The sequence below is a fragment of the Tripterygium wilfordii genome, chromosome 6 (assembly GCF_013401445.1).
Source record: "Tripterygium wilfordii isolate XIE 37 chromosome 6, ASM1340144v1, whole genome shotgun sequence".
NCBI lineage: Eukaryota > Viridiplantae > Streptophyta > Magnoliopsida > Celastrales > Celastraceae > Tripterygium > Tripterygium wilfordii.
In genome coordinates, this window is record NC_052237.1 from 11,680,869 (window position 1) to 11,706,023 (window position 25,155).

General features: G+C 36.9%; 4 protein-coding genes across 8 annotated transcripts; 2 read left to right on the plus strand and 2 right to left on the minus strand.

The window, feature by feature from the left end:
• The first annotated feature begins 553 nt into the window (after nucleotides 1-553).
• LOC119999802 (peroxisomal membrane protein 11A-like) lies at nucleotides 554-6,412 on the plus strand. Of its 2 annotated transcripts, none has more exons than XM_038847557.1 (2): nucleotides 554-1,392; nucleotides 6,271-6,412. In XM_038847557.1, exon 1 carries the CDS (start codon nucleotides 586-588, stop codon nucleotides 1,369-1,371), a length of 786 nt encoding a protein of 261 aa, XP_038703485.1. In that variant the 5' UTR covers nucleotides 554-585; the 3' UTR covers nucleotides 1,372-1,392; nucleotides 6,271-6,412. The 2 variants fall into 2 exon arrangements, with proteins under 2 accessions (XP_038703485.1, XP_038703486.1); XM_038847558.1 differs by lacking the exon at nucleotides 6,271-6,412 and adding an exon at nucleotides 6,123-6,265.
• A 452-nt stretch (nucleotides 6,413-6,864) lies between these two features.
• Nucleotides 6,865-13,005, plus strand: LOC119999801 (lysophospholipid acyltransferase LPEAT1-like). 2 transcript variants are annotated; one of them, XM_038847556.1, is made up of 9 exons: nucleotides 6,866-7,539; nucleotides 8,359-8,478; nucleotides 8,620-8,657; nucleotides 9,187-9,251; nucleotides 9,784-9,852; nucleotides 10,789-10,922; nucleotides 11,595-11,735; nucleotides 12,149-12,212; nucleotides 12,604-13,005. In XM_038847556.1, exons 1-9 carry the CDS (start codon nucleotides 7,021-7,023, stop codon nucleotides 12,621-12,623), a joined length of 1,170 nt encoding a protein of 389 aa, XP_038703484.1. In that variant the 5' UTR covers nucleotides 6,866-7,020; the 3' UTR covers nucleotides 12,624-13,005. The 2 variants fall into 2 exon arrangements, with proteins under 2 accessions (XP_038703483.1, XP_038703484.1); XM_038847555.1 differs by lacking the exon at nucleotides 12,604-13,005 and having other exon boundaries at nucleotides 6,865-7,539; nucleotides 12,149-12,559.
• A 181-nt stretch (nucleotides 13,006-13,186) lies between these two features.
• On the minus strand, nucleotides 13,187-17,719 carry LOC119999804 (deSI-like protein At4g17486). Of its 3 annotated transcripts, none has more exons than XM_038847561.1 (4): nucleotides 17,442-17,719; nucleotides 16,238-16,539; nucleotides 14,630-14,917; nucleotides 13,187-13,782 (listed from the first exon to the last, which is right to left on the minus strand). In XM_038847561.1, the coding sequence occupies exons 2-4, from the start codon at nucleotides 16,446-16,448 to the stop codon at nucleotides 13,541-13,543; spliced, it is 741 nt and encodes a 246-aa protein (XP_038703489.1). In that variant the 5' UTR covers nucleotides 16,449-16,539; nucleotides 17,442-17,719; the 3' UTR covers nucleotides 13,187-13,540. The 3 variants fall into 3 exon arrangements, with proteins under 3 accessions (XP_038703489.1, XP_038703488.1, XP_038703487.1); XM_038847560.1 differs by having other exon boundaries at nucleotides 16,238-16,543; XM_038847559.1 differs by having other exon boundaries at nucleotides 16,238-16,495; nucleotides 17,442-17,717.
• Nucleotides 17,720-20,200: 2,481 nt separating this feature from the next.
• On the minus strand, nucleotides 20,201-25,131 carry LOC119999805 (J domain-containing protein required for chloroplast accumulation response 1-like). Its single transcript, XM_038847563.1, has 9 exons — nucleotides 24,342-25,131; nucleotides 23,202-24,070; nucleotides 22,705-23,120; nucleotides 22,464-22,575; nucleotides 21,988-22,064; nucleotides 21,759-21,824; nucleotides 21,548-21,625; nucleotides 20,647-20,823; nucleotides 20,201-20,472 (listed from the first exon to the last, which is right to left on the minus strand). The coding sequence occupies exons 1-9, from the start codon at nucleotides 24,779-24,781 to the stop codon at nucleotides 20,434-20,436; spliced, it is 2,274 nt and encodes a 757-aa protein (XP_038703491.1). The 5' UTR covers nucleotides 24,782-25,131; the 3' UTR covers nucleotides 20,201-20,433.
• Between the last annotated feature and the right edge of the window lie 24 nt (nucleotides 25,132-25,155).

Genomic DNA, 25,155 nt, shown 5'->3' on the forward strand with positions numbered 1-25,155 from the left:
AAGTCATTGCCACTCAACCAATGACTCATTTGCCAATATAACCAAAATTTTTTGATTCAAATGATCTTATTTTACTGTAATAATACCAAAATTACCCTTCTAATAAGATAACGACACGTGTCAGCATGCAATTCAAAAGAGTAAGTGATTGTGTTGAGGGACACTTGGGCCTTTAAAGATCCGATGCCAATAAAAGCCCGCAAGCCCAAACATGCAATTGTTAATGAAAAAAAAATGACCAAAAAAAAAGCGTAAGTACTACCTATCTATAATTTATGCATTGTCCATAATTAGATAGCATGAGATAAATGTGGAGACTATAACTAGGTGCATGAAAAAAAAATATGAAGACCATTTAGAGTTAGCATGCATCTAAATTATAAAGATGTATCATTTTGAAAAGGTAAGTAAAATTAAAATGACATGTAAAACGTTGTCGTAATTGCTTGTGGGTTGTTATGGCACGCAACACAATGATCCGGTTGAAAAACGTTGTCGTTTTTCTTTTCTAATTTTGAGAAACAAAACCGCCTGTACCGGTGGCGTATGCCGTATTGCTTCTCTTCACTCCATTAACACAGCTACATGGATTCCAAAGATTTGGCAGCTCTCCCTCCTTCGAGAAACCCTAACATAATACCGAATCATTCCGCGAAACGTAAAGACAGAGACTTCTTGAACCATCTGGAAACTTACCTAGCGAAGCGAGATGGCGTGGACAAACTCCTCAAGATCTCCAGGTACGCCACCAAGATCATCTTGGCCTCTTCGGCTCTCCCGGAAAATTTACCCCTAACTCAGCGGCTCAAGAGTTTTGAGTCCAGTGTTGGAGTGAGTCGCAAAGCATTTCGACTCGGCAAGTTTGTTCAGGACATCAACTCGCTAAGAAGCTCCAGCTTTGATTCCAAACAGGATATAATCCTGTCGGTAATCGCTTATGGAGGGGAGGGGTTGTATTACTTTGCCGAGCAGTTCATTTGGCTAGCAAAATCTGGTTTGATCGATGGCAAACATTCACGTAATATGGCGAAAATCAGTGCTTGGGCTGAGTTTATCGGGTACCTAGGTAGTATCACGTTGAAATTTAGGGATTTGAAGGGTATGACAGAGGATGAGGCATGTTTGGAATCGAGCATTGAGATTGCGGAGATGAGGGGGATTGATTGCGAAGAAGAACGGGTGAAGTTGAGAAAGGTGAGAGACAAGAAGTTGATGAAGAAGCTCTCGATTGTACAAGATTTCGCTGATGGTTTAATGGCGTTGGCTGATATTAGGGATGGGAAGGGGCGGCTGTCAGCACCGCTTTTGTTGTCATCTGCGGGGCTTTTGTCAGCGGTTATCAGCACTCACAAGAATTGGGTATCTTGCTGAGCTTTGCGGTTCATTTTACAGGTATTGTTTTGGAAATAAAAATTTGTTATGTTGTTTATACAAATATGGACTTAAATTTTTTCTTTTGATGAAAGAATGTCCAGTGATGTAATAATTGTTACAAGGGTGACAGGAGCTTCTGTCAATTTAGGAGAAACAAAATAAACCAATCAAGGTTTACTCTAATAGGGTCTTCATGTGATTCTTTTCAAGATAACTGATATACAGGCAGTTCATTTTGAATTTGTGTTCAATTTTCGTCTGATTTCCTTTGTAAGTCCAGGGTTTGAATTAAGAGTATGCATGACGTATTGAATTTGGTTTGTCTAGACGTTTGTAAAGTGTTTTGGAGCTGTGCATATCTGTTAAATTTCGTTTTGCTTATATGTTTTTGGATGAGAAAAAAGGCAGAACTTTGCTTAGGGAGATTGGTGAACATTGGTTCTCTTTTATCGGATGTCCTCGAAGGGACCGGTGAACATAGACTCTCAATGAAATAAGTTTGGTCTCAGTTTTTATTCGTAATTTACTAAGGAAGACTCTCCCTGTGTAGTAATCGGTGAGCATTAAATCTTCTATTTTCATTTTGATGCTTTGTAGTTTGTACCAAAGTAAAAGGTATATGTTTCAAGAACAGATTATTTCATGACATATTTTGACCATTTGTATGTCTCATTGATGCCCCATAGTCTGTCTCTTTTGTTGGACAAGAATTTTATTCTAGGGTATAAAGAACACTGTCTATTCCATCTGCAAAAGATCCAAGTTGTACTGTGATCTCAGTGATTGCTTCGTGCAATTTATCTGGGTCATGAGTACTTGCTTGTCTGCCCCATGACATATATCGAACACCTTGTATGGTATACTTTGAAACCATAAGTTGCCTTTTGTAGTCTTGAACTTTGTCGGTTGCTTTCTTAAGTCTCCTTTTGGTTTCCCTCAAAGCTTCTTGTAGAGATTCGATGGTTTTCTGGGGATCTTCCTCGTATACGTCTTCCCTTATATGGGAGAGGTTGAATCTGGGATCATTTCCACCTTCATCTTGTTTAGAAGTAGAACCTCCATTCTTGAAGATTTCTTGAGGAAGATATTGGTTTATGCTGATTCTTACTTTTGAATATTTATACGAATGGAATATGAAGGAAGTGTTGGACCAAGACTTAGTGTCTAGGTCAACATTGTGTTTTTGATGATTGTGTATGATTGTATACTAAAATGTGTGTGAGCATGCTTGACTTGAACATATCCTAAAATGCTAGAAAACATGCTTAAATGGTTATTTGGTTAATTGTTTAATATCTTAATTGTGCATATACAAATGAAGGCTTATGTATATCTCTATGTGAATTTGGTATCTATATATTTTTGAGATAGTGCTGGAAATTAAGTTTTAGAAACAAACATACATGGACTAAGTTAGGGCATTAATCTTCTAATGATCATAATTTATCTTACTTAGGTCCAAATGACTTGAAACTTGAACCACATGCACATGAAGGTCTAATATATGTTCTAGGACTATAATCATGATAAATTAAGTGCATCACATATATATTTGGTCATATGCTTAAATTCCGTCAAAACTAGGTTTTACCTAATTTTGTGCATATGTGTTCTTTGTGAATGTGGTGAACCAAATGAACTCCGATTTAAATGAAATTTCGTGTGCATCTTAGTTTTATCACTATGAACATATTTGACCTAGTAAAGTTTAAGAGAAAAAGTCATTTACACTGAGTTTGCAAAATGACATTGAATTTACACTTAGAATTCATCGGTTTCACTATTAGTGACTTATTTGCTTGGTTGAGTGACCAAACGATTTCCGATTGTTATGAAATTTTATATGGACATTCTAATATATATAAAATGATTTATCATGCACTAATATGAATTTTCTGGGTTGTTTTTCTAATGTAATTAACCTATGCGCTCTATATGAAGCTCTTTGAGCTTACATGCAATTGGGGAGTTCTACCTCCTATTTCTTTGTAGGTTAATCATCATGAGGATGTTATATCACTCAGAATTCAGTTTGCTCAAGTGAATTGAAGTCCGGTTTTCAAGTATGAGCTTGGATCTCTAGAAAACCAAGAAAAACCTATGTTCATCAACCTTCCACTAAGGCATTTTGATTGATGATTGGAATTAGCCTTAGGGCTGTATAATATGGATATATTGGTGCTGCCAAATTCAGAGTTTGAAGTCAAGATTGGAGGGACATGTTTGGTCACGTGAAGGATCTCTTATCTTCATCAAACAAGATCTTGCACATGCTTCCTTTATTGAGGTCAATGATCAGATTTTTGTGAGAAGACAATTGATGAAGCTAAAGGACAAATGCAATGGTTGAAATTTGTAAGAGATGAGAAAGTATATTTTGCAACTAGACAAGACTTATATTATGAAGATATTCTTGAAGACTACAAGCTCCAATGGTACACTAATCTATGGCTGAGATTGAATTGTTTTGAATTATGAATGGATCAGATTACAACAAGACTTGAAGGGTTAAGATGACCATTTAAAAGGTGAATCCAATGGTTGTGCATAAGACCATATTCTTGCTTGCAATTTTTGACTTAAATGAAGATCTTACTTGATTTTTGGAGTCAAAGATGGTTGCAAGTTGCTACACATTTTGTAGGAAATCATTGGAGATACCAAGGCCAAGATTTGGTGTAAGTTTGATCAAATTGTCAAAGATGACAAAATTGTTGGAGATACCAAGGTCAAGATTTGGTGCAAGTTTGATCAAATTGTCAAAGATGGCTGCAAGTGCACATGACAACTCAAATCTTGGAAAGCTAGACTTGGAAAATGATGCAAGTGCAACGGCTACATATTGCAAGGTTGAGATTTAATGATCTATTCATTCAATGGCCAAGATTTGCACATGTAATTGAAGGTCGGGATTTGAAGATAGAAAAAGATCCAATGGTGGAAATCACAAGAGCTTGGTAAATTATAAAGAGGGGTTCTTCCTCATTCCAATTTGGAGAAGCCAAAATTACATTGAAGAAATTCTTGCTCTCAAAGCTTTCAAGCTAGTTTGTGCCATTGAATCCAAGCTTCTACCCAAGCCACTCTAAAGGCTTCCTCACTATTTTGCTTTTGCAAAGAGGGAGTGCTTCTCATTTGGCTTCTTATTTTCAGATTCGAAAATCCTCATTATTCTTCATTTTCTATCCAACCCGTGAGGTGATATTGTGATTCTTGAGTGTTCCTCAACCCCATTTGCTTAGTGCAAATCTTGAGTGAACCATTTATACCGAACACTTGTAAAAGTCCCTTCATTGGGCAAAAACCTTGTTGAGGTTGAGTTTAAGGGAGTGCTTGAAACCCTTGGTTGTAAAGTTTGAAGATTGTCTTGAAATCTTCAGTTTTAAGGGTGACCTAAAAACCCTTGTGAGTTTTGTGGAGCTCTTGAGAAAACCACATCCTTAGTGGAGGTTGGAAAATCCTAGGTTGGTGAACCTAGGTAGTAGATGTAGGAGAAGAGTCTCCGAACTACTATAAATTGCTGTGTGGACTTTCTTGATTGCATTGCTTGCTTGTTGATTGATTAAGTGTTTTGATTGCAGAATTTTCTGAACCACTAATCTGTCCGTGCACTGTTCACATAGCTAAACTTTGAATTTTAATCTGAATTTTTGATATAGTATTCATTAGGGTGTTGTGATACTGCATACCAAATTTCATTGAATTCTGACTTGATTTGCTAGGTGAAATTTGAGTTGTAAAATCTGTGCGCAGTGTGTTTAAAAAATCTGTTTTTGCAATTCCTTGATTATTTGATAATTGATCATTCACTATATTGTATCACATCTTGCATTGAAATGAATATTGATTAGGATAATCATTAGAGTCCAAATTTGTGTGCTAATTGTTAATTGACATTGATTTCCTTTTAAATTATAAAAAGAGATTCCTATCGGAATTTGGGGACACAATTCACCCCCCCTCTTGTGTTAAGTACGATCCATCATCTTTCTCTTTTAATTTGGGCATTTGAAACCTCAATCTTCCCACTTCTGCCCCTGAAGTGAAGAGCTGTCAACTCTCTCACCTTGTCGACAGAGGATTAGTTTAGATTTGTTTATTATCTACTGATGCCATGACTCACAGTAGATTTGTATGTTGTTCCAGCCTGACTCCTTTGTTTAGAAAGAATTCCTGTTGCATTTCCTAAAATAAGTATATGTTTATTGTACATCAAAGATCAGTTTAGTTCCTCTGGCTGAGAAAAAAATGCATTCATGACGGGAATGCTCTGCCTCACTGATGTGGAGTATGGACTACTACATTTTCTGCTATTTGGTCAGTCTTTTGGTAATAGAAACTTTTACCTAAGATCGCGTGTTTAAGGTATAGAGATAGCACCTAGCAATGCGGTTTGCTTTAACTTGGCTTTTAAAGGTTAAGGTTATTAGTTAATGGATCAGGTCATCTTGCAAAGCTGCAAGCTCCTGTAGTAGAAAAATATGAAAGCATTCTCTGATCAATAGGTCCTGTTTTACCAACTTCCCCAAACATGCATATTAAACCAATAACTTTGGTTCTTTCTGGATTTGTGAGTCATATCTATATCTGCAGAATACTTTTTTTTTTTGGAATAAGTTGATTCAAGTTACAGTATGTATGCACTTTCAGTGTTGATTTATAGTATAAATGCATTAGTGCTCTCTGTTGTGGCTAATGGCATGACAGTTTTTGTTCTAGATTTATAATCCGGCTAAGGTGTTTTATAGGAGAATTTGTTTATGGTAGAAGCATTGCAGATATGACTGGGACATTTTTATCTAAAACAAGCCTGCACCTCTATTTTTAAATGAACTGTAAGTTTCTATCCAGAAGAAGTGCAATTGATTGGACTTTCCATGATATGTACAAATTCAGGTGTCAGATGCTTTAGCCAGAGGAGGGCGAGTCTAGGGCTGAAGATATGATTGCTGGGCTTTAGCTTGTTTTTCAAGTGAGGAGGTCGTGCATTTGTTTTGTTCGCGTGACGTTAGTCCAACCACCTGATACGTCACCAGTATCAAATTAGTTTTGGACTTTCTGACATCAATCCGATCACCTGATACGTCGTCCGGATCAAATCAGTTTTGGAAGTCATCTGTCTCCACAGCTAAAGCTTGAATTTTGATGTGAGATGATGATATGCAATGGGTTCAGATCTGGGTCAAGGAAATCAGGTCCAATTTAATCATGGGCCGCGTGGGAGCGATTCCAAGTTGAAACCCACAAGATGTACGGAGAGGATGGAATAGAATCCATCACAATTAGGAAAAACCGAATGGAATGATTGATTACGAGGAATGAGCTTACATGGGTCCCACTATACACCCCGATATGCTTTCAGATCAGGGTCGTCCGCATTATTCTTATCAACGGTTCATATCCTGAACATGCCAACTAGACATGCCACCTCACCCACCTGTCCCCCTCTCTTTAACCAGAAAGATCGACCGGGACACTTCTTTGAGTTCTTTCCGTATCCGAACCGCAGATCTATAACGATCACTGCTCTCCTTCTCTTCCTTCCCAAACTAACTTCCCTCACAAGTCACAAATATAATGCTTCTCCAACATCAACTATAGAAAAATCCCAATCCGTTCAATTTCTTACATTATAATAAAATAATTATGGAGTCCGAGATGGAGGACTTGAATTCCAAGCCACCGGAGCCTCGCCCACCGGAGTCCGCCGAGCACGATGGCGCCACAGCCAAGGACGATCGGCCCCTCCTCAAGCCCGAGGCAGTAGGTGTCTCAATCGAAAGCCTCCAGGACATGGAGAAGAAATTCGCTGCGTATGTACGCAGCGACGTGTACGGGCCCATGGGATGCGGCGAGTTGCCATTGGTGGAGAAGGTCCTGCTCGCTGTTGCTTGTGTGACGCTGGTGCCGATACGAGTGATTGTTGGCATGAGTTTGTTAGTTTTCTATTACTTTATTTGTTGGATTTGTACTCTCTTCTCGTCGCCGAATCGTGACGGGGAGCAGGAGGATTACGCGCACATGGAAGGTTGGAGGAGAGCCGTGATTGTTTCCTGCGGGAGGTTTTTGGCCCGAGTCCTACTCTTCGTGTTTGGGTTTTATTGGATTAGAGAGACCTATGGGAATCCAGAAGCTTCACAAGACAAGCCCTCTTCGCCCAATGAGGTACTCTGAACCTTTGAACCTCTGACTGTATAGTAATATGCATATATTGGTTGATAGCGTCTAATCCTTTTTTCATCACGTGATAAATCATAAATAACGGTCTAACTACTGGATGTTCTTATTGTTTCAATTTTCAAATAACTTGAAATTCAACAGTTTCTAAGGTAACATTTGAAGATAGAGAATTTATGGTAGTTCAGAAAATTGAATGGGATGCTAATGCAATAATGGATATTGATGGAATTAGCAAAATATGGGGGGTGGAACTCCCCAAATTAGGATGAATTCTCATTTCTAAAATTGAACGGGAGTTGGGGCTTCTCCAGTTATACTCTAACTTAACTTATGTATTACCAGCATTATATTCTGAGGCCATACGTTAGAGTCTGTTATGTTTTTGATGATTGTATTGCACTGAATAGGTGTCTATTGATTTTATAATGATGTATCTCAGTTTTCTTTATTTCCTCTACACAAAGCAAGGGATTAAATAATGGTCACATTGAAGCATATTTTACTTCTGATTTGTAATGACCTATAAAGAATTGAGCTGAAATTTTCTAATCTTACTGCATCTTTGACGATTGGCAGATTATTGTGTGCCAGTTTTGCAGCTGTTTAGATTAGTTGAAAATGCTGTGTTGAATTTCTTTTTTCTCAAATGATTGGAAGACTTTCTAAGAGGTTGAAATTGTTGATAATATTGAATACTATCTAAGCTTGAAACAAAAATGCTGCTGTCCTGGCAGTGACTGACTTTTACCTCATTTTTTGTTCCATTTATTTTATGCTAAATTTAATTATTATTTTTTGGATCAGGAAGAGGGAAAAGACCAATCTGAACACCCTGAAAGACCTGGGGCGATTGTATCTAATCATGTATCATATTTGGATATTTTGTACCATTTGTCTTCTTCTTTCCCGAGTTTTGTTGCTAAGGTTTGTCATCCTAATATCACCCTCGTCTCTTCCCATCATAGAAATTGATTAAGCTGGCAAATTGACCTAAATGTTTTTTGGTTAAGTTACTGACACCATTCTGTTTTGATTATGTCAATTGTGATCTCGATTTTAATGAAGAGATCAGTGGCTAAACTTCCTCTTGTTGGTCTCATCAGGTTAGTTTGCCTCATCCTGTCACCCTTAAGTTCTTTCTTGTACTACTGTGGTAATGTTTTATGACTATAGACATTTAGTTCAATAAATTCTTTACCTTCTCCTCTTTTTCTTCATATTTTTTGTGCTAAATGTGAGCAAAAAGATCTTGGTCCTACGAATTTTATAATCAAGGATATTAGTTGGCACCACAATACAGAGTTAGCTAATTCATATTATAGACAGAAGAAGATATCATTTCCAAGTTTCTTTGATTCCAACTGCTACAAACTTTTTCATTAAGCTTTTGATTCTTTTGTGGCAGTAAGCTTATGTTGTGAAGAAGAACAATTTTTTTTAATGGGATTGTACTTATATTGCTTGCTACAATTTGTGATTTTGTGCCAAATTTTGTTATATTCCTCTGTCATTGACCCCCTATTACTATTATACTTTCTGTTTTATTCTCCCATCCTTTATGTTGGTTTCTTCTTTTATTTCGAATAATTTGATTGCTGTTCTGATTTTGATTCTTAATTCTCTTCTCGACAGCAAGTGCCTTGGTTGTGTTTATGTTCAGAGGGAGTCTAAGTCATCTGACTTCAAGGGTGTTGCGGGTATGTAAGTGTTTGTCTTATATATTCTACTTACTTGTACATGTTCATTTTGTGTTAGCTACTACTTTTATCATTATATTTTGGTTGGTTGGTGCTGATCTGTTGTTAGGAATGGTAGATGCCTGGTTATTGCACATCATACGTATCATGACTGAAGCCCATAGCTTGACCCTCTATTATTATGATAGATGAACAACATGGAAGGAGCTTGGTTATAGGTTTATAATTCGACATAACCTTAAGATAAAAAAAGAGATTTCAGTGAGCTATGCATTAAAATGGTGAAGGATATGCGCGAAGGAGTAATAGATTATCTAAGAATCAATGTAAGATACTAGGATCTATAGTTGGATTCCCATCATTATAGGTCTATTCTCTACATAAAGAATTGCCATTGCATCATTTTTTATTTACTATAGTGATGAATGGGCTTAAAAAACCTATTCGAGATGAAGTCCCTTGTTGTATGTTGTTTGTTATGCTGATAAGATTTCTTTTGTTTATGAATTTGAATGTCATTATCTGTTTACAGGTGTGGTGACTGAAAGAATTAGGGAAGCTCATCAAAATGGGTCCGCCCCTATCATGATGCTTTTCCCAGGTTAGTATTTCTTGTCCTCTTATGATTAGCATTTGTTGCATTGGGCATCTTCCCTACTTTTTGTGGAATATCAATTTAAGTGATAAATTCTCGACATTTTTACCTATGAAATGGCGGTGATATTAGGTTCATTATGTTAGCTACATTTGATGGCAAAAAAAGAAAATATTGATGGGATTGAAGAATAAAACATTAATTGTCTGTCTCTATATAAATACTAGGTTCTGTATTTAAGTTACAATGGATGGCAATGATGGCTAATAAAAGATAGTATTGATGGGATTGAATAATTAACATTAGGGTCTGTAAATAAATATTACAAGTTCACCACTATAACATGTGGCCAATGGTTAAGCTGCAGATGTGCAAGTTAGGGATCACAGGTTCAAACCCCAGAAACCTCCTCTTCGTATATTATGCGGGGTAAAGCTGCATACATCTTGTCTGTCTCCGACCCCGCCACTGCAGGAGCCTTGTGCACGAGATTTGTTTACCTTTTTACCACTATTTTCTTTGTTAAGTATAAACATCTTACATTGGTGACGAAAGTGTAAATCCTTTTGTCAAATCCCTGAGAACATGACTTATAAAACATTAAAACTGCCAAGATGTAGATGTAGATGTGTATATGCTGAAAAGGAAGAGTTGTCATGTTTCTTCAACTTAATTAATCTAAGGTTTCTTTGGTTGGAAATTTAACTTATATTTCCTTTGTTTGTGATTAATTTTGCACTTCTTTTGACTGGTTTAAATGTTTTTGTCAACTGTCGAGCTCTTATAACCGGCTCTCTGTCTCGTGACCTAGAAGTAATGAGAAAAAACATTTTTTCTTTATTGGAAACTAATGTTTTTTTCGCTTATATTTTGATTTTAATAATGTGGGTATAATTCTTCAACTTCCCCTGCTTGCTTAATTCTTTATAAATTTCATTGCAGAGGGCACAACTACAAATGGAGACTACATCCTTCCATTCAAGACAGGTGCCTTTCTAGCAAGAGCTCCTGTGCGTCCAGTGATACTAAGGTATCCTTACCGGAGATTCAGTCCTGCCTGGGACTCAATATCTGGGGTGAGTGATTTGAAAACAAATTTTTATTGTTCATGCCTTTTAACAGTTTAAAATAGTGAAGGGTAATCCATCCTCAATGCTATTCACTTTGTGGATGCTGATAGGGAATGAAATTTATGGTGACATTCTTTTGGAAACATGATGTATAGACTCTCTAGTTGATTTTTCTGTCACTACATGATTATTACCTTTGAAGTTTGGAGATTGTGTAAGATGCTGCATATATCCTCAATGAACTCGTGGGAACCAGTACTTCCAAATCAGTGCTACCAATTGGAGTCTAGTGTTTTGAAATCATACCTAGAGCTTGCTTATTTAAGTTGTTTTGTTGTAATCTTTAGGGTTTGTCCTTGGCCTGGTAAAGGTCATGGGCTTCAGTTTTTTTGAGGTCTACATACATCTTGCCGTTCCCCAATCCTGTCTCAAACAGTCTGATTCAACTTCGTAGTGATAATTACATGCAAAGTGGAGTTCATTATAAATTACATGGGTCTCCAGGGGACCAACAGATGATATTTCATTTCCAGTTATATAATCAAGATTGATAATGAGATTATATATTAAACCTACTATGGTAATTCTTATTATTTTTGAGGGAGGGGAGGACAGAGAAATTGTTATTGTCCATTTTGTTTTGTTTGTTTTTCTCCTAATCTGTATTATCATTTGCAGCCTCGCCATGTAATATTCCTACTTTGCCAATTCACTAATCACATGGAGGTGACATGGTTACCTGTCTACAACCCATCACAGCAAGAGAAAGATAATCCAAAGCTTTATGCTGATAATGTTCGAAGGTTGATGTCTAGAGAGGTATCCATTTTCGTATACCTCTTGATATTGGAAGCTTGAAGTTGCATATAGGATCCTTTATGTTAAATAAGGTCAAATGTGCTAGGAGACATCTGTTTGCTGTAGTCAATCATCTGGTGCTAGCATAAAAAATATGTTGAATTGTATTTCGCCCATCTCTCATCTTCTGTGGATTCTCAAACCATAAGTTGTCAGTTAGAGCTCCACCAAGGTGGTTTGCATCACATAATCACCCATCTGTGGAAAATAAGCTCTTCCAATAAGTAATTGTCAATCTAAAATGATGACTGATCATTCTGGTAGATTGGCTCTTTTTGGGCAACAAGTATTTGTGGGGTTGTCCATACTAGTCTGGTTTTAGAATTAAATGATGTTCTCTGTGATTGATTTTTTCCTGTACATTTGGGCTGCAGGGCAATTTGATAATGTCGGATATTGGACTAGCAGAGAAGAGAATATATCATGCTGCTCTCAATGGTAATAATAGCCTGCCTAGTGTATTGCATCAGAAAGACGATTGATAATTTCATGACCTCACTCCAAAATGATATAGTCTCAGTTGGGTTTCTTAGTTTGCATTGTTATTTGCTTATACATGCACAACTAAGGGGAGGTACCCTCTTCCCCATTTTACTCAAAAAGGTGTTGGTTTGCGAGTCTTGTAATTCTTTTTTAGTCATGTGTGTTGAATGCATTTATCAATGAGCTGGTGGATTGTTTTTGTCAAAGGCATCTAATGTAAGCTTCCTGGGCTACGTCCCTTTGTGTTTTAGGAATACTAAATAATAGACTATAAAATGCCTTGGAGAGCCCTTTGGATGGAACTATGCCTTTGTAAATCTGAAGCTTTTCTTTCGTGTTCCTGCAGGTTTGTTTTCCCAATACTAATTTGGATTCACCACTCTGTATATACGTTATATGATTCTATTTGCCAATACCGTTAGAATTCAAACAAAGTATCTATTTACCTGGATTCTGAGGCATCATTCGGAGCATTACTGGCGATTTTGGAAACGGGCCATTTTCCACGTTCTGTTGTTTTAGATGGAGATTCTGGGTGCTGAATATTCTATTCAGCAAGTGACTTAGGCGTTGCTGATGGTGCTGCATAACTTGGTATTCCTTTGTAGATTTTAGTACTAGTGTCTGATCCACTTAACAGTTAGTTACAGGCGTATTTCAAGCTTCCACTGTTTTTTGTTTTTTTTTCTGTCACTTCCTTTTGACAAATAAACCAAAGATAATTTGTTTTCCATTGGACTTTCTGCTATTTGTGCTTGACCTTATTAGTCGCAAGCTATTATGTTGATTTCGATGTCAAATCTACAATGGCATTACTAAGCGAAGAGAAGGACTATAGCTAAGAATTGAAGCCCCCTCCCAGCTCTTCCAACACTGAACCAGAACCAGAAATGGAACACGAGTAATCATCCAAGAAAGAAATGCAACCCTACAAAAACTTGTTTTAAGAAGCAGAGAACCTCCCCTGACAATATATTTGCTTAATGTTACAATTGGGGTCAGCTAATGGCAAAACAAAGGTCACAATCTCTGGGCAGGAAGAATTGAGTGCAATCTTTGTCATGTTACAGTAAATAATTGTTACAAAGATGCCAAGCATGATTCCACAAGCTTATGTTTTCAAAGATGATCTGCATCACTCCACAAACTTGCAAAGAAAGAGAACGAGCTATCATAGCCCCCCACACTAATATACAAAGTCTCAACTCTTTCCATTCAACGTTTGCAAGAAGACTTTTTTAGAAGCTGTTAACAGACACCAGATAATTCTCCCAAGCAGTTTCTCATCTTTCCTTCAAGGAGCCATTGTTAGACCTCCTCAATTCCCATGGTAGGCGGCCTTTTAAGGGCAACTGAAGAAACAATGAAGATGCTGACAACTGCTTTTGCCTCATCGAAATTGAAGAAAGACAGCTGAATGCACTTCTAAGCCTCCTTTTCTCACTATCGTGTAGTTGACCATTAGGATCATGCCGTACAGCCTCAATCTTGAGGGCTTCAGGTAGTATACAGTTGCAGACTGAACCTACCATAGATAAATGCAGATTTAAAAGGGTCAAAACACAGAAATACATATGAGATATGGCATTTCCAAATCATGCTGACATTAACATCTATTTCGTCAGTCATTGGGTTAATTAAAACAGAGGTAACTATACCACCTCAATTTCTGTTCTTCATGAAAGTAAAATATATAGGATATTTGATGTAGCACACCTCTCAGAGACTGGATAACCCACCAAAGTAAAGAACACAACATCTAGTGCACAAGACTCCGGCGCTAGGAGACCCAATCAAATACACCTCTTGTGTTTCAATTCAAATGCAAACTAAAACAATTAGACTACCATGTGAGAAAAGTCTGCTCTGCAGATCCTGGCAACTTTTGTTTTGATAGTGCACTAAAAATTGTGAAATAACTTCTAGAAATAATACATTGGGGGGAATGTTGAAAATCTCATCTCACTCACACCAATAATATTGTATGCTTTGGATTATCCAATTTCCATTGATACATTGGACCCGCACGGCTTTGTTCTTCTCTGGGCTGTCTCACTTAATGGTACTTGAGCCTAGAGAAAATACTTTGTTGGTAGAGTGGAGGGTTTGTCCTTATAAACCATATTGCATCCTCACATCTTTTCGACATGAGATTCGTAACAAAGTATGGAAAAAGATTACAGTAACAAAAAAATTCAAGTTGCGTCAATGTGTCCGCAAGTGTCAAAAGACTGGCAAACCAAACCTCACTAAAGCTTCATGAGCAACTTGTTTCCACATTTGTACACAAGAAACACATTTTTGCAAAAATAAATAAATAAATCAAAAGTAAATGATTAACCCGCATGCAAAGTTTGGTAAGAGAAAAATACCTATTTTTGCCAGACGATTAACCCATTTTGGAATTGGTTTCCCTGTCAGCTTGAGACAGATGTCCTTGCAGAAGTGGTTGCAGTTCTTGACAATCAAGTGATATGTGTCACCACTGTAGCTTGCAGAAAGGTCCTCCATAAACTCCCCAATCTGGACAGGGTCCAAGCATGTGGTCCCAATAAATATTGACTTCCTAAACTTAAAGCCCGGGCACTGCCGGGGTTCAACCTCAAAAATACCACTAGCAGGATAATCATGAGCTCCAAATGCATATTCAACGCCATGAACTGCACAGTATGTGTGAGCCCATGAAATATTCTGAAGACTAAACTTGAAAATCAACAGAGCAGAACAAAACGAGGATAAAATAAAAAAGGGCAACTTTGCATGCTGGTTATGATACTAATGCACAAGAACTTCTCTAATATGAAGAATTATATGAAATCAACTAACTCAACAAAGTATAAGAAGCACAAATGCATCAATGTTGCCAAGCGTAGTAGGTAACTTCTGAAAGAACAGTATACATCTTCTAGTGCTTGTTGAAATTGGCCTCCCCTGATAAGCGCCTCAGCCAGCCAGCAGTTCTTCTCTCCCTCTCTTGATATAACCTTAATCAGGAAATCCCAAAGGGGTGTAGTGTAGGAGGATTGGATTACGAACATGAGATCAACAAAGACAACTCTCTCAGTCAATGATTTCTCTTCATTCAAATGATCATTTAGAGAATTTGTGCATTATCAGAGCTAATTTAATTCCTTTTCCACTATGAATACCATTCTAGGAAAGCCTAATCAGGTAGGACAACAGAACATATTTCCCAAGGAAATGAACAATGCGATAGAAAATGGTGTATTGAGCCTGAGCTACTTCATCACAAAGCATAAAATTGATCATAATTTTCATCTCAGCTAGATTGTCCAGTCACGGTACTATCTTTTAGAAATGGCCAAATAAAAAGGCAAAAGTTACAAATTCCCAAAAGGAACAATGAGCACCAAATCTCCTTCCTGCCATGTCTCAATTCCTCAAGAACTCAAATCAACCTGGCAGTTTGTGATAAAACTCGTCCCAGCTCTCTGTCTCTGAAAAAGACTTTCGGTCTTGTAAACCACAGACACTGAAGTTTTCCCCCTTTCTAATAGAAACTTCAATTTAGAGACTCCATTTGTTTCACTTTTGAAAAGGGTCTCTAGAAAACTATTTAATAGGCGAATTGAAATTGTAAAATTACACTACATGATTAAGAGCTAAGCTGCGGCATAAGGGAAAGAGGAATGGTTGGAAGAGCATAAATAATAATTGCAAGATGGAAAATAACTAAATATCAAACATAGGAGTTGGCTACATGAATCCAAAGGAAAAATATTAGCTGAAATTTACTAGGTGGATTTTCCTACGGCATTTCTTTCGGTTTAAAGCGATGCTCTCCGCCAATCTTATAGTGTCATTTTCCCTTTATGTTATGCAGTGAAATAATAGAGCCTTCATAAAACGCCAAGTACAAATCACAATTTTGGAAATTCAAGCTCTAGCCCATTGCTAATTGGAAAGTGTACCTAGGAGGTATATTACTATGCATGAAAGAAGAAGTGCTCAATGCTTACCTTCAACACCGGAGTGGAAGATACCAAGACCTGCCCAATAAAAGTAGCCATTCATGGGCGTCAAATCGTATACATTAAGATAAACTGGAGTGTTGCCTGAACTATAGCTAGTTGACTTCAGATTGGGAAACAAACAAAAACGGGTGACTGATCTGCCTTTCAATCGAATGGGCAAAATGGATCTCCATTTTCTCTTTGATCCAAGTTTCATATCTTCTTAATAGTAAGACCACGGTTCAGTAAGTGCTCGTCTTCAACCTTGCAATTTAAACAAATTTTAATGCAGTAGTCCTTCGACAGTTCTACCTAAGATTATTAGCGTTACTACTTGTGGTTGTCAAGAAAATCTTAATTCGAAGTTGGGTCAACATATAAAAGTAACCATAAATCTAGCACTGAATTAACTCAAACAATTCAGTAAAAACATACACACACACACACACATATATATATCATAGTCTCCTATAAGCTTTTGATTAAGAGGCATAAATTATGGTAAACAAAATCTGAAGAGAAACTCAAAACAGTTGTCACTAAAGAAGAATTATCATTCACATATGCATTACGCACTTCCATGGACCATGGACAATGAGTAAATTCATCAAACAAAGTAACTTTAACCCTAGACTTCCATAATAAACTACATGTTCCGAAGAGTTTATAAGTACAACAACACTATAATTCAACATTATTTGAACTGTCATTGCAGCATTGCCCCTGAAACTAAGGACAATCTTTTCTGGTAACCGCGACCAGAGTCCGCCTCTAAAATTACGATTTTAGAAAGGGAAAATCAGATCAGATCTAGTTGAAATATTTAGTAATAAATGAACAAATAAAAGATAATAAGAAAATCTACAATGTAATAAAACTGTCTCGTAAGTATCAGATCAGGGGAGCGTAGATAAAACGCTACTGATTCCCAGCCAAGTTTGGGGAAGAATGTACAATTACTGCGTTAGCTCGATGTGTTACGAGAATGGAAACTGAGAAGCTAAAAAAAGTGCAAAAACCTTCGATCCTAAAACAATCCGTAGCTATAAATTATTTCGTTTTCCTTTCGGAGAATTTCTCAGGAATCAAACAACCTCACGAAGACAATTTTCATTAGAAAACCAATCCTTCAAAAGGAAAAAAAAATAAAAAATAAAAAATAAAAAGGAGAAGCGGAACAGAGAGAGGCAGAGAGAAGAAGCGAACTCACAGATTCAAAGTCATTAGAGCCCATAGAACCACCATTGCTTCCATAGAAGCCAAGCCATTGTGGTCTACACTTCAGATAGAGTCGCTTTTGTGATTCTTAAGCATACACAGCCATTTGACACACAAATCGAAAGAGAGAAAACAGAATTCCAAAACTGGAAGCTAAATAGGCCACCACCCAACGTCTCTCCCTCCCCCTCTCCCTCTCCCTCACTGGTAATTCCCAGGCATGCTTACTTTGGAGTTTGGAGTGAGAGAATCATATGGGTATTGCAGAGAGGCGATAGTACGTCAAGTTCCAGTAGATATTATTATGACTATTACCAGCTTTTTATCTTTTCTTTCTATTTCTACGCCTGCCACGTCAAATTTTTTTTTTGTATTTTATATGTTGCTGGTAATGATATATTTTTTTAAATATCAAATGGAACCTTAACCAGACATATATTTAACCCAATCGATTATCAACCAAACCATCTCATTGGTATGATAATAATGATTTCTTATAAGAAAGATGTTATTACTCAGTTAAATGTAAGTATAGTACTTATGCAAGATAAATATACGTCGCAAGTTTTTAAAATATTATATTAAATGCTAATATATATGCAGTTTTAAATAAATTGATTGCTTGGTTGAATTTCTTAGCTGATAAGTATTGATGTTATGACAAATTATATACATGGGTTTTATATAATTCATTAAAAAAAATCAATTATCAAATTGTTCAAGTGAATTATATAAAACCATGTATATATAATTTGCAAAAAAAAAAAGAATGGTTCCTAAAGCAACACCTTTTTATGGGCTGTAACTTGACCAGAAGGAGTAGGCTATCACTTGACCAGAATGGACAAGATATGTAAAGTCTTTTGCATTTGAATACACGCAATGCATAAATTCCTTCAGGAAAAAAATTTCTCACGGTGATGAAATGATTTACATTCCATAATTCTATTCACGATAATCTAGTTCATTATCTCTCCAGATTTAAAAAAAAAAACGGTGTTTGATGTCAAGAGTTTGAACCAATCAACTAGATATTTTCTTATGGAATTATGGTTCCACGAACTTGTCCTACTTTTGGGTCTTTACCTGTTATCAATATAATGTAAGATGTTTTATCGGTCCAAGATTTACGCCTAGTGAGCTATAAAAAGGAGATGAGCAATACAATGCAACGATACAAGACCTAGAGGATCTGGATATGGTCGTCCCTCGAATCATTGTAGTACTACTGTACTAGTACCCCCCACAAACAACAGTCAACAGTTTATTTCGTAATCAACGAAACAAACACACGACAGACAAAGACTTTACCCAATAAAGCTGGTTGGGGTGGGGTAATGTGGCGTAGTGTATAGAACTATAGAAGCATAAAAATCTTCCCCATCGCAACTCCAAATCCAAAAATCCACCTGCTTTCTTGATCTATTTATGAGGGAAGATTGAGAGATCCAACCCAAAACGATTCGTTTCACTCCCTCTCCAACTCCAGCCAGTTCTACGAGGTCATAGAGCTTTCACTCATGCTCTGTTACAACTTACAGGCTTTGATCAAGGAGGACCAAAATCACTTTCAAAGTGGGACCTCATGCCACTTTATTGTTCAATTCAAAACTCTCTTCTGAATTCTTCATTGTATTTTCCTTTTCTTACATCACACTACCGCAGAAATTCAATTACATCAACAGAGTAAATACACAATATATATGCCATGCAAATACTCAATACACAATAACATAGCTGCACATATGGGGGGGCCTCTGCACGCGAAAGATTACTGATTTGAAAGACAATACATTCAGGAAATTAGATGGAATCCAATGAGTGACACTACTATCAATGCAATACTATTCAAAATGTCCTCCAAAATTCCAAATTCTGCTCTCCCAAATCATAAAAAGTATTCTAAAGTTTCACCTCCATTGCTAAAGAAATATATATTCAACTTCTGGCGCTTCAATTCAAACCTTACCTTTTAGGACAACCAATTATTTCTCTTTATCTGATAAAGGCCTAAAGGGTTGCAAAAGAGTACAACAAATATGGTTCTTTTGAAACTTTTCATCAATGGATGGACAGTTTCATTCACTGTTGGAGCTGGTGTCCAAACCCAATGACCACTCTATTTTCTGAGCAAACATTTTCCCTTTAACATAAGTTACCTCTTTTAAGAGTTAAAAACTTCTGGTTGGGGAAATATGCATGCTATCAGACCCCTTGGGTTTTGGTTTGGTGGCATAAACAACTCTCTCAAGAATTAAATAGTTACGAGGTTTTGTATGTAGCAACGAGATTGTGGTGCCTAGAATGCATCAATCCTTCTAATATGTCTAATATTAAGCAATAGTTCAAAGTAAATGTTTTTTTTCCTTACCTTTATCATCATCATTATAACATAAAAACTACACTTTCCGCTAACCCTAAGGAGTCATAAGTAATTTCTTATCAATTTCATTCATATCTTTTTTGACATCCCCATCTTTTTCTTAGTATCACCTTGGTCAAGGGCTTGGGAACTGGGAGATAACTAACTTATATCCATGCTATAGTAAACATGCATTTTTTTTCATACAATTCCCAAGGGAAATTTTAACCAACAGGATCATCATCATCCAAGCATTTGTCTCAAAAGTTTGGAGTAGGCATGAGTTGAGAAAATCAATTTGCTTCCACCATTCATTTAACCAACTAATAAGCTTATTAAAAGAAAAAAACTAATAAGCATGAATGGTATTGTCAGAAGATAATGTCTTCAAAAACCCTTTTTACAATACAATCAACAAGTGTTTTCAATTGTTTTATGCAACCAAGCATGTATAATATATACATGGAATACATCACACAAGAAAGAGAAAAAAAAAAATGAAAAGCTATACATAGTCAAAATGAAAACGTTACATTAATGTATTATCATGCACAACGTAAAAATGAGCACCTGACTGTTCTCCTTGGCTAGAGCAGTAATGCTGGCATTTATTTACCAATACTCATAACGAACCAAGTGAGTTGAAATGGGTCCATGCGTCCTGCATTCGAGAAGTAATTTAACTTAAGCAAATGAATCTTTAACCTGTAAAATGCAGAAAACAAACTTGCGTTCACTACATAAATGTTAAACATAACCACTCCCTTGATTCCTTAAGAGGAAAACAGAAACAAATATTTGCATGTAAATAGATTACCATAAAACTATATTGTACCTGCAAAATATCAAAAACCTTTTCAGCTATATACTTTTGTTGGGGAGAAGCACCCTTCTGCTGTAACTTATCTGGATGTAGACAGAGTAAAGCCTTTTGATATGATCTTCTCACTCCTTTTCCTTCAATTATATCAACAAGAGGTACAGGCCGCCACCCGCTTTCAGGCCAAAGAATCTGCATGTATAACCAACATCAGCTTCAAGAGAAGGAAAAAATTCTTAGGAATGGCCATAATGGAATTAACTCATAAAAGTAAGACCCACAAAGTAACAAAACCTTTAAAAACTCGCTCAAAGCATATTGAAACGCAAATGCATGAGCAGAATACAAATTTTCGTCGGCATACAGTGAGTCAATTTAAAAATAGTTAAGGCCCAATTTTTTCCATCTGTAGACTAAAAATGGCTTCAGGTGCAGCTAAACATCATGGTACGTTTTAGGAATGGGGAGTTGCTTGCAGGGAATGGATTGCGTAACATCCTGTTCAAGCATGTCATTGACTGGAATCAATTAAAAAAAACAACAAAACTGATCACAGACAGTGAAGAAAAACTTCTGCATCCCAACTTCCTCAAAGTTGTGCCCTTAGAGTCTCATTTCTAAAACTGTGTTGGTTGTAGTTTGTCAGTAAACAAGTTTCCAAAGATACATAATAATAGGACTTCAAATGTATTCATTATCCGTGAATACAAGCTCCAGAAAAATATATTACTGGGGACACATTTTTAATAGCTTTTTTTTCCCCCTTCGCTCTGTTCTACCAATTAACTCGCATTTTTGATAGATAGCGGAGCAGAATGATTTTTCAGCTGCAAGGTTTGATTCTCCCATTTCTCAAAAAATGAATATAATCTCCAAAAAAAAAAAAAGAGGGAAAGGAGGACCCATCCATACTTACATACTGTAAAGTTGATAACAATGAGCGTATGTTTCCATCCTTCCCACTTGACCACTGTCGTATTTTAGCATTGATGACCTGCATGTCATAAAATTTTAGAATTATGGCGTCCATACAATAATCGAAAGCAATACTATGCATGATCCTACTATAGACCCAAAAGGAGATTAAAAAACAACACAACTGATGCCAACATGTAATCCTCCATTACTTGGATTTCGTCATGATAATTGTCAGTTTGTGCCAGTTTGTCCTCGTCTTGGGGTAGTTCTTTTATCTGTCAACAAGTCCAATTCATCAGCTTATCAGCAAACGCAATTAGACCACGCAAAATGCACACAAGAAAAATACTGCTCTAATCTCTTAATATTGTAAGAAATGTATATGGATGGTAAGATATATATGTAGTAACTCTGGAAAGACTAGTTAATATTAAATACCTGGAAGTTCCCTGTGAAAAGTTCATCTGCCTCTACAGATTCTACACCAAAATCCTCCCGGCCACCAAAATTTGACGCTGAACAAAACATAGGTACATAATCATATCTTTGATCATCATTTAAGTACTGGCAGAGTACATTGGTATAATGAGACAAGTAAGCACAGACACAATTGAAAAAATACAGTTACAAACTCCAAGTACTATGACCGATCACAGTTACAGCATACATGAACAAATTGTATTCTATCAAGTAGGATTGACAGAATCAGATCAACAGGCCTTATTTAACATTTTACCATAATTTATGAAACGAGGCAAAGATAAATTATTAGTGAAATTTCAATATCTCCATTAATAGGAAATAACATTGAATACCTTGTAGTATTATAAAATATCCTAATTCACAAGCAAATCTGCTGCCACATATTGAGCCAAACTATAGTAGAAATCTAATAGAAGAGGAGGAAAACTAACTTGCAGTTGATACTGGCTTATTTATCTGTCCAGTGCATGTGTCATCAGGCAAATAGTTATTAGGCTGCACATGATAGTCTTGTTTCTCTGTCTGCAAATAACTTTCCTTCATCTGAATTGATCACAACAGAGTATTGAGTCCTCAGATACATAAACATTTTCCAGGAATTTCACAGGAAATAGTGAATTATGTGTATTTTAATTGTGGCTAACTGAATTTCAATCATTGGTTGCTATGTACCTTTGTAAAAGCTTCTGGTGTTTTCCACTGGTTCACATTGGGCACGTCCATATTCTCTTCTGCAGTTTTTGTGGTCGGTATCAAATCATCCTCTTTTGTGAATGTATCTCTATCCTTCCATCTAGAGATATGACCTTGAGAATTAATATCCGGTTTGGATTTTGAAGAAGGATCTTGATTGAAGATTTTAACAAACTCTTTAACTTTCCGCTTCATTCTATTCGTCCCAGGATTACCTTCCAAGGTTGTAGCTGTATCTAGCAAGCTGTCTTTACCCACTTCTGCAGTATCGGGCATAGTTTTTCCCCGATTCTGTTTCTCCACATTTTTATTGGAATGAATAAATGCGGATACCTTTTTCGTGGTTTTAGGTTTGCTTTCTTTCACAGCATTCTTTGCAGCCATCTTACCATTGCCTGCAAATGATAAGATAGTTTTGACATTAGAGAAGGTATAGACTATAGAGTACAAATATTCTTGAAGTGAAACTGACCTACCTTGTCCATCATTATCATCACATAATAGAGATCCTAGAGTATTCAACTCAGTCTTGGGAGCTTTTTTCTTAAACACTGAAGTATCTTGCTCTGGTTCTAGATGCAAATCCAACTCAAACAGAGACTGAGATTTTCTTTCTTCTGCTGCAGCACATGCATTGCTATTACCTGGAATATCTTCACCAATAATCTGAGGGGTGCTTATTGTTTCTGATTCAGTTTTGGCACGAACTTCTTCCTCAAAAATTTGGGTTCCTTCCACTCTTCTGGGAGAGATTCCATCAAATAGGGTGACATTCTCTTTGTCAAGTTGAATCATGGAAGACATGGTATTTGTTGACATCTTATTGGTGAGACAAAGAAAATCAAAATCATTTGGAGTCGCTGTCAGTGACTCTCTTTCCATAGCCTCACTTGGTGTCTGTCTTAGGCCGGAAAATCTGACAACTTTACCTGTTTCCTTCAATCTAGACCTACTACGTCCCCTAAGAGGCATTGCTATCGGCACTCCTTTGCTTGCCCATTTATATATAAAGAAGTGAAATTGGCCGCCATTAGTTAAAGTATTAGAAGAACCTGAATCCATTTTTGAACTGCTTACTTCCTCTGTTACATCTAATGTCGTTAAGTTTGACACTTCCAGACTGTTCGGAGATAAATTCTTGGATAAAGAGCTCTGGTGAAAGACTGATTGAACACGATTGCTAAGATCTTCCTCAACTCGATCTGTTTGGCTTGAAGATCTTGACAAAGGAGAATACGAGTAATTGTTTATTCCACTGGAAGCACCATCCTTATTTCTTTGGTGGTTAAGAGTACCCAAACTGTATGTTGGCAACTCAGTCCCTTTAACCAATTTAGCAGGGAGGCTGGTAAATTAAAGAAGGTGAAATTAGCCATAACAATAACAACGATGAATACATTAATCGAAAGTTTTACTGCGAGTTTCTTGAGCATCACCACCTGTTCTGCATACCGTAATTACATTCCCATGCTAACAGAAATCACCCAATTTAGAGACTTATTTTTCAATTGATAGAAGATAATATGCAATATGAGTGATATAAATTCGTAAGAGATTTAAAAAAGAAAAAGAAAAATAGAAACAGCCAAACAGACACTAAAGAGTAAAGTCAAAACCTGAATTGTGCAAGAAGTGACGAACTAAGCGGCTCTGCAGGTGGCAAGGGCTGACTGGGGCTTAAAGCCCTGGAACCCGTCATGGAAAATATAGAATCGCGCTCATACTTTCTTGGAGAGCTAGAGCAATCGCTGCCTTTATATATGTCATCGAAGAAGTTGTGGCTTGTATGTCGCCTTGTATTAGAAACTTCTTCTCCAAAAACCGGCTTCTCCATCAGACCAGTCCAAGGATTTCGAGAGGAACTTGCGCGTGATTCCGTACTTTCACTGAAACTACGCCTCTCGTGACTCGAATTCGACGATCGTCTCGGTGGGCCACCGAACACATCGGCAAAATCAACATCTGAGTCTCTGTGTGAAGAAGTATTGGGACTCGCAAAAAATCGCTGACTACTGGAACCTGAAAGGAGGCCCTCTCTATGAGAAAATCTCTCCATGTTTGAAACACAAATTCGAAATGGAGGAGTTGGCGGGAAAACTGTCACGAGCTTGTCATGTTTGAACAGTAATAACCGAATTGCATAGCTCTCAGACTTCAGAGATCAGAGCAATCTTTCATGTATGAAGCATGTTCGTTGAGGAACAATTCGAAAGGGAAAAGTACAGAGTGGTGGAGTCGATGTCGGGGTTCAGTGAGATTTGAAGCCACAAATTATGTGTGGATATCGAATGAAGAAAGAAAATTCCAACTGATAAACGAAGGGATGAAGCTGTTTTTGTCGTGAATTGGAATTTTTGTTCTTAAAATGAATTTCTATTGGCCACCATTGGTTGGATTTTTCGTGATACAAAATTGGTCTCCCCGAGTTAT

Excerpts from the sequence above, each read along its gene's own strand:
- LOC119999801 (XM_038847555.1), top strand. The coding sequence starts at position 7,021 with ATGGAGTCCGAGATGGAGGACTTGAATTCCAAGCCACCGGAGCCTCGC. Across the intron at positions 7,540-8,358 it reads AGCCCTCTTCGCCCAATGAG|GAAGAGGGAAAAGACCAATC; the intron begins GTACTCTGAACC and ends TTTTTGGATCAG. Across the intron at positions 10,923-11,594 it reads CCTGGGACTCAATATCTGGG|CCTCGCCATGTAATATTCCT; the intron begins GTGAGTGATTTG and ends TATCATTTGCAG.
- LOC119999802 (XM_038847557.1), top strand. The coding sequence starts at position 586 with ATGGATTCCAAAGATTTGGCAGCTCTCCCTCCTTCGAGAAACCCTAAC.
- LOC119999804 (XM_038847561.1), bottom strand. The coding sequence starts at position 16,448 with ATGAAACTTGGATCAAAGAGAAAATGGAGATCCATTTTGCCCATTCGA. Across the intron at positions 14,918-16,237 it reads CTTCCACTCCGGTGTTGAAG|TTCATGGCGTTGAATATGCA; the intron begins GTAAGCATTGAG and ends CATACTGTGCAG. Across the intron at positions 13,783-14,629 it reads TAATCGTCTGGCAAAAATAG|GTTCAGTCTGCAACTGTATA; the intron begins GTATTTTTCTCT and ends TATCTATGGTAG.
- LOC119999805 (XM_038847563.1), bottom strand. The coding sequence starts at position 24,781 with ATGGAGAGATTTTCTCATAGAGAGGGCCTCCTTTCAGGTTCCAGTAGT. Across the intron at positions 21,626-21,758 it reads ATTATCATGACGAAATCCAA|GTCATCAATGCTAAAATACG; the intron begins GTAATGGAGGAT and ends TATGACATGCAG. Across the intron at positions 20,473-20,646 it reads AGGTTTTTGATATTTTGCAG|GACGCATGGACCCATTTCAA; the intron begins GTACAATATAGT and ends TCTCGAATGCAG.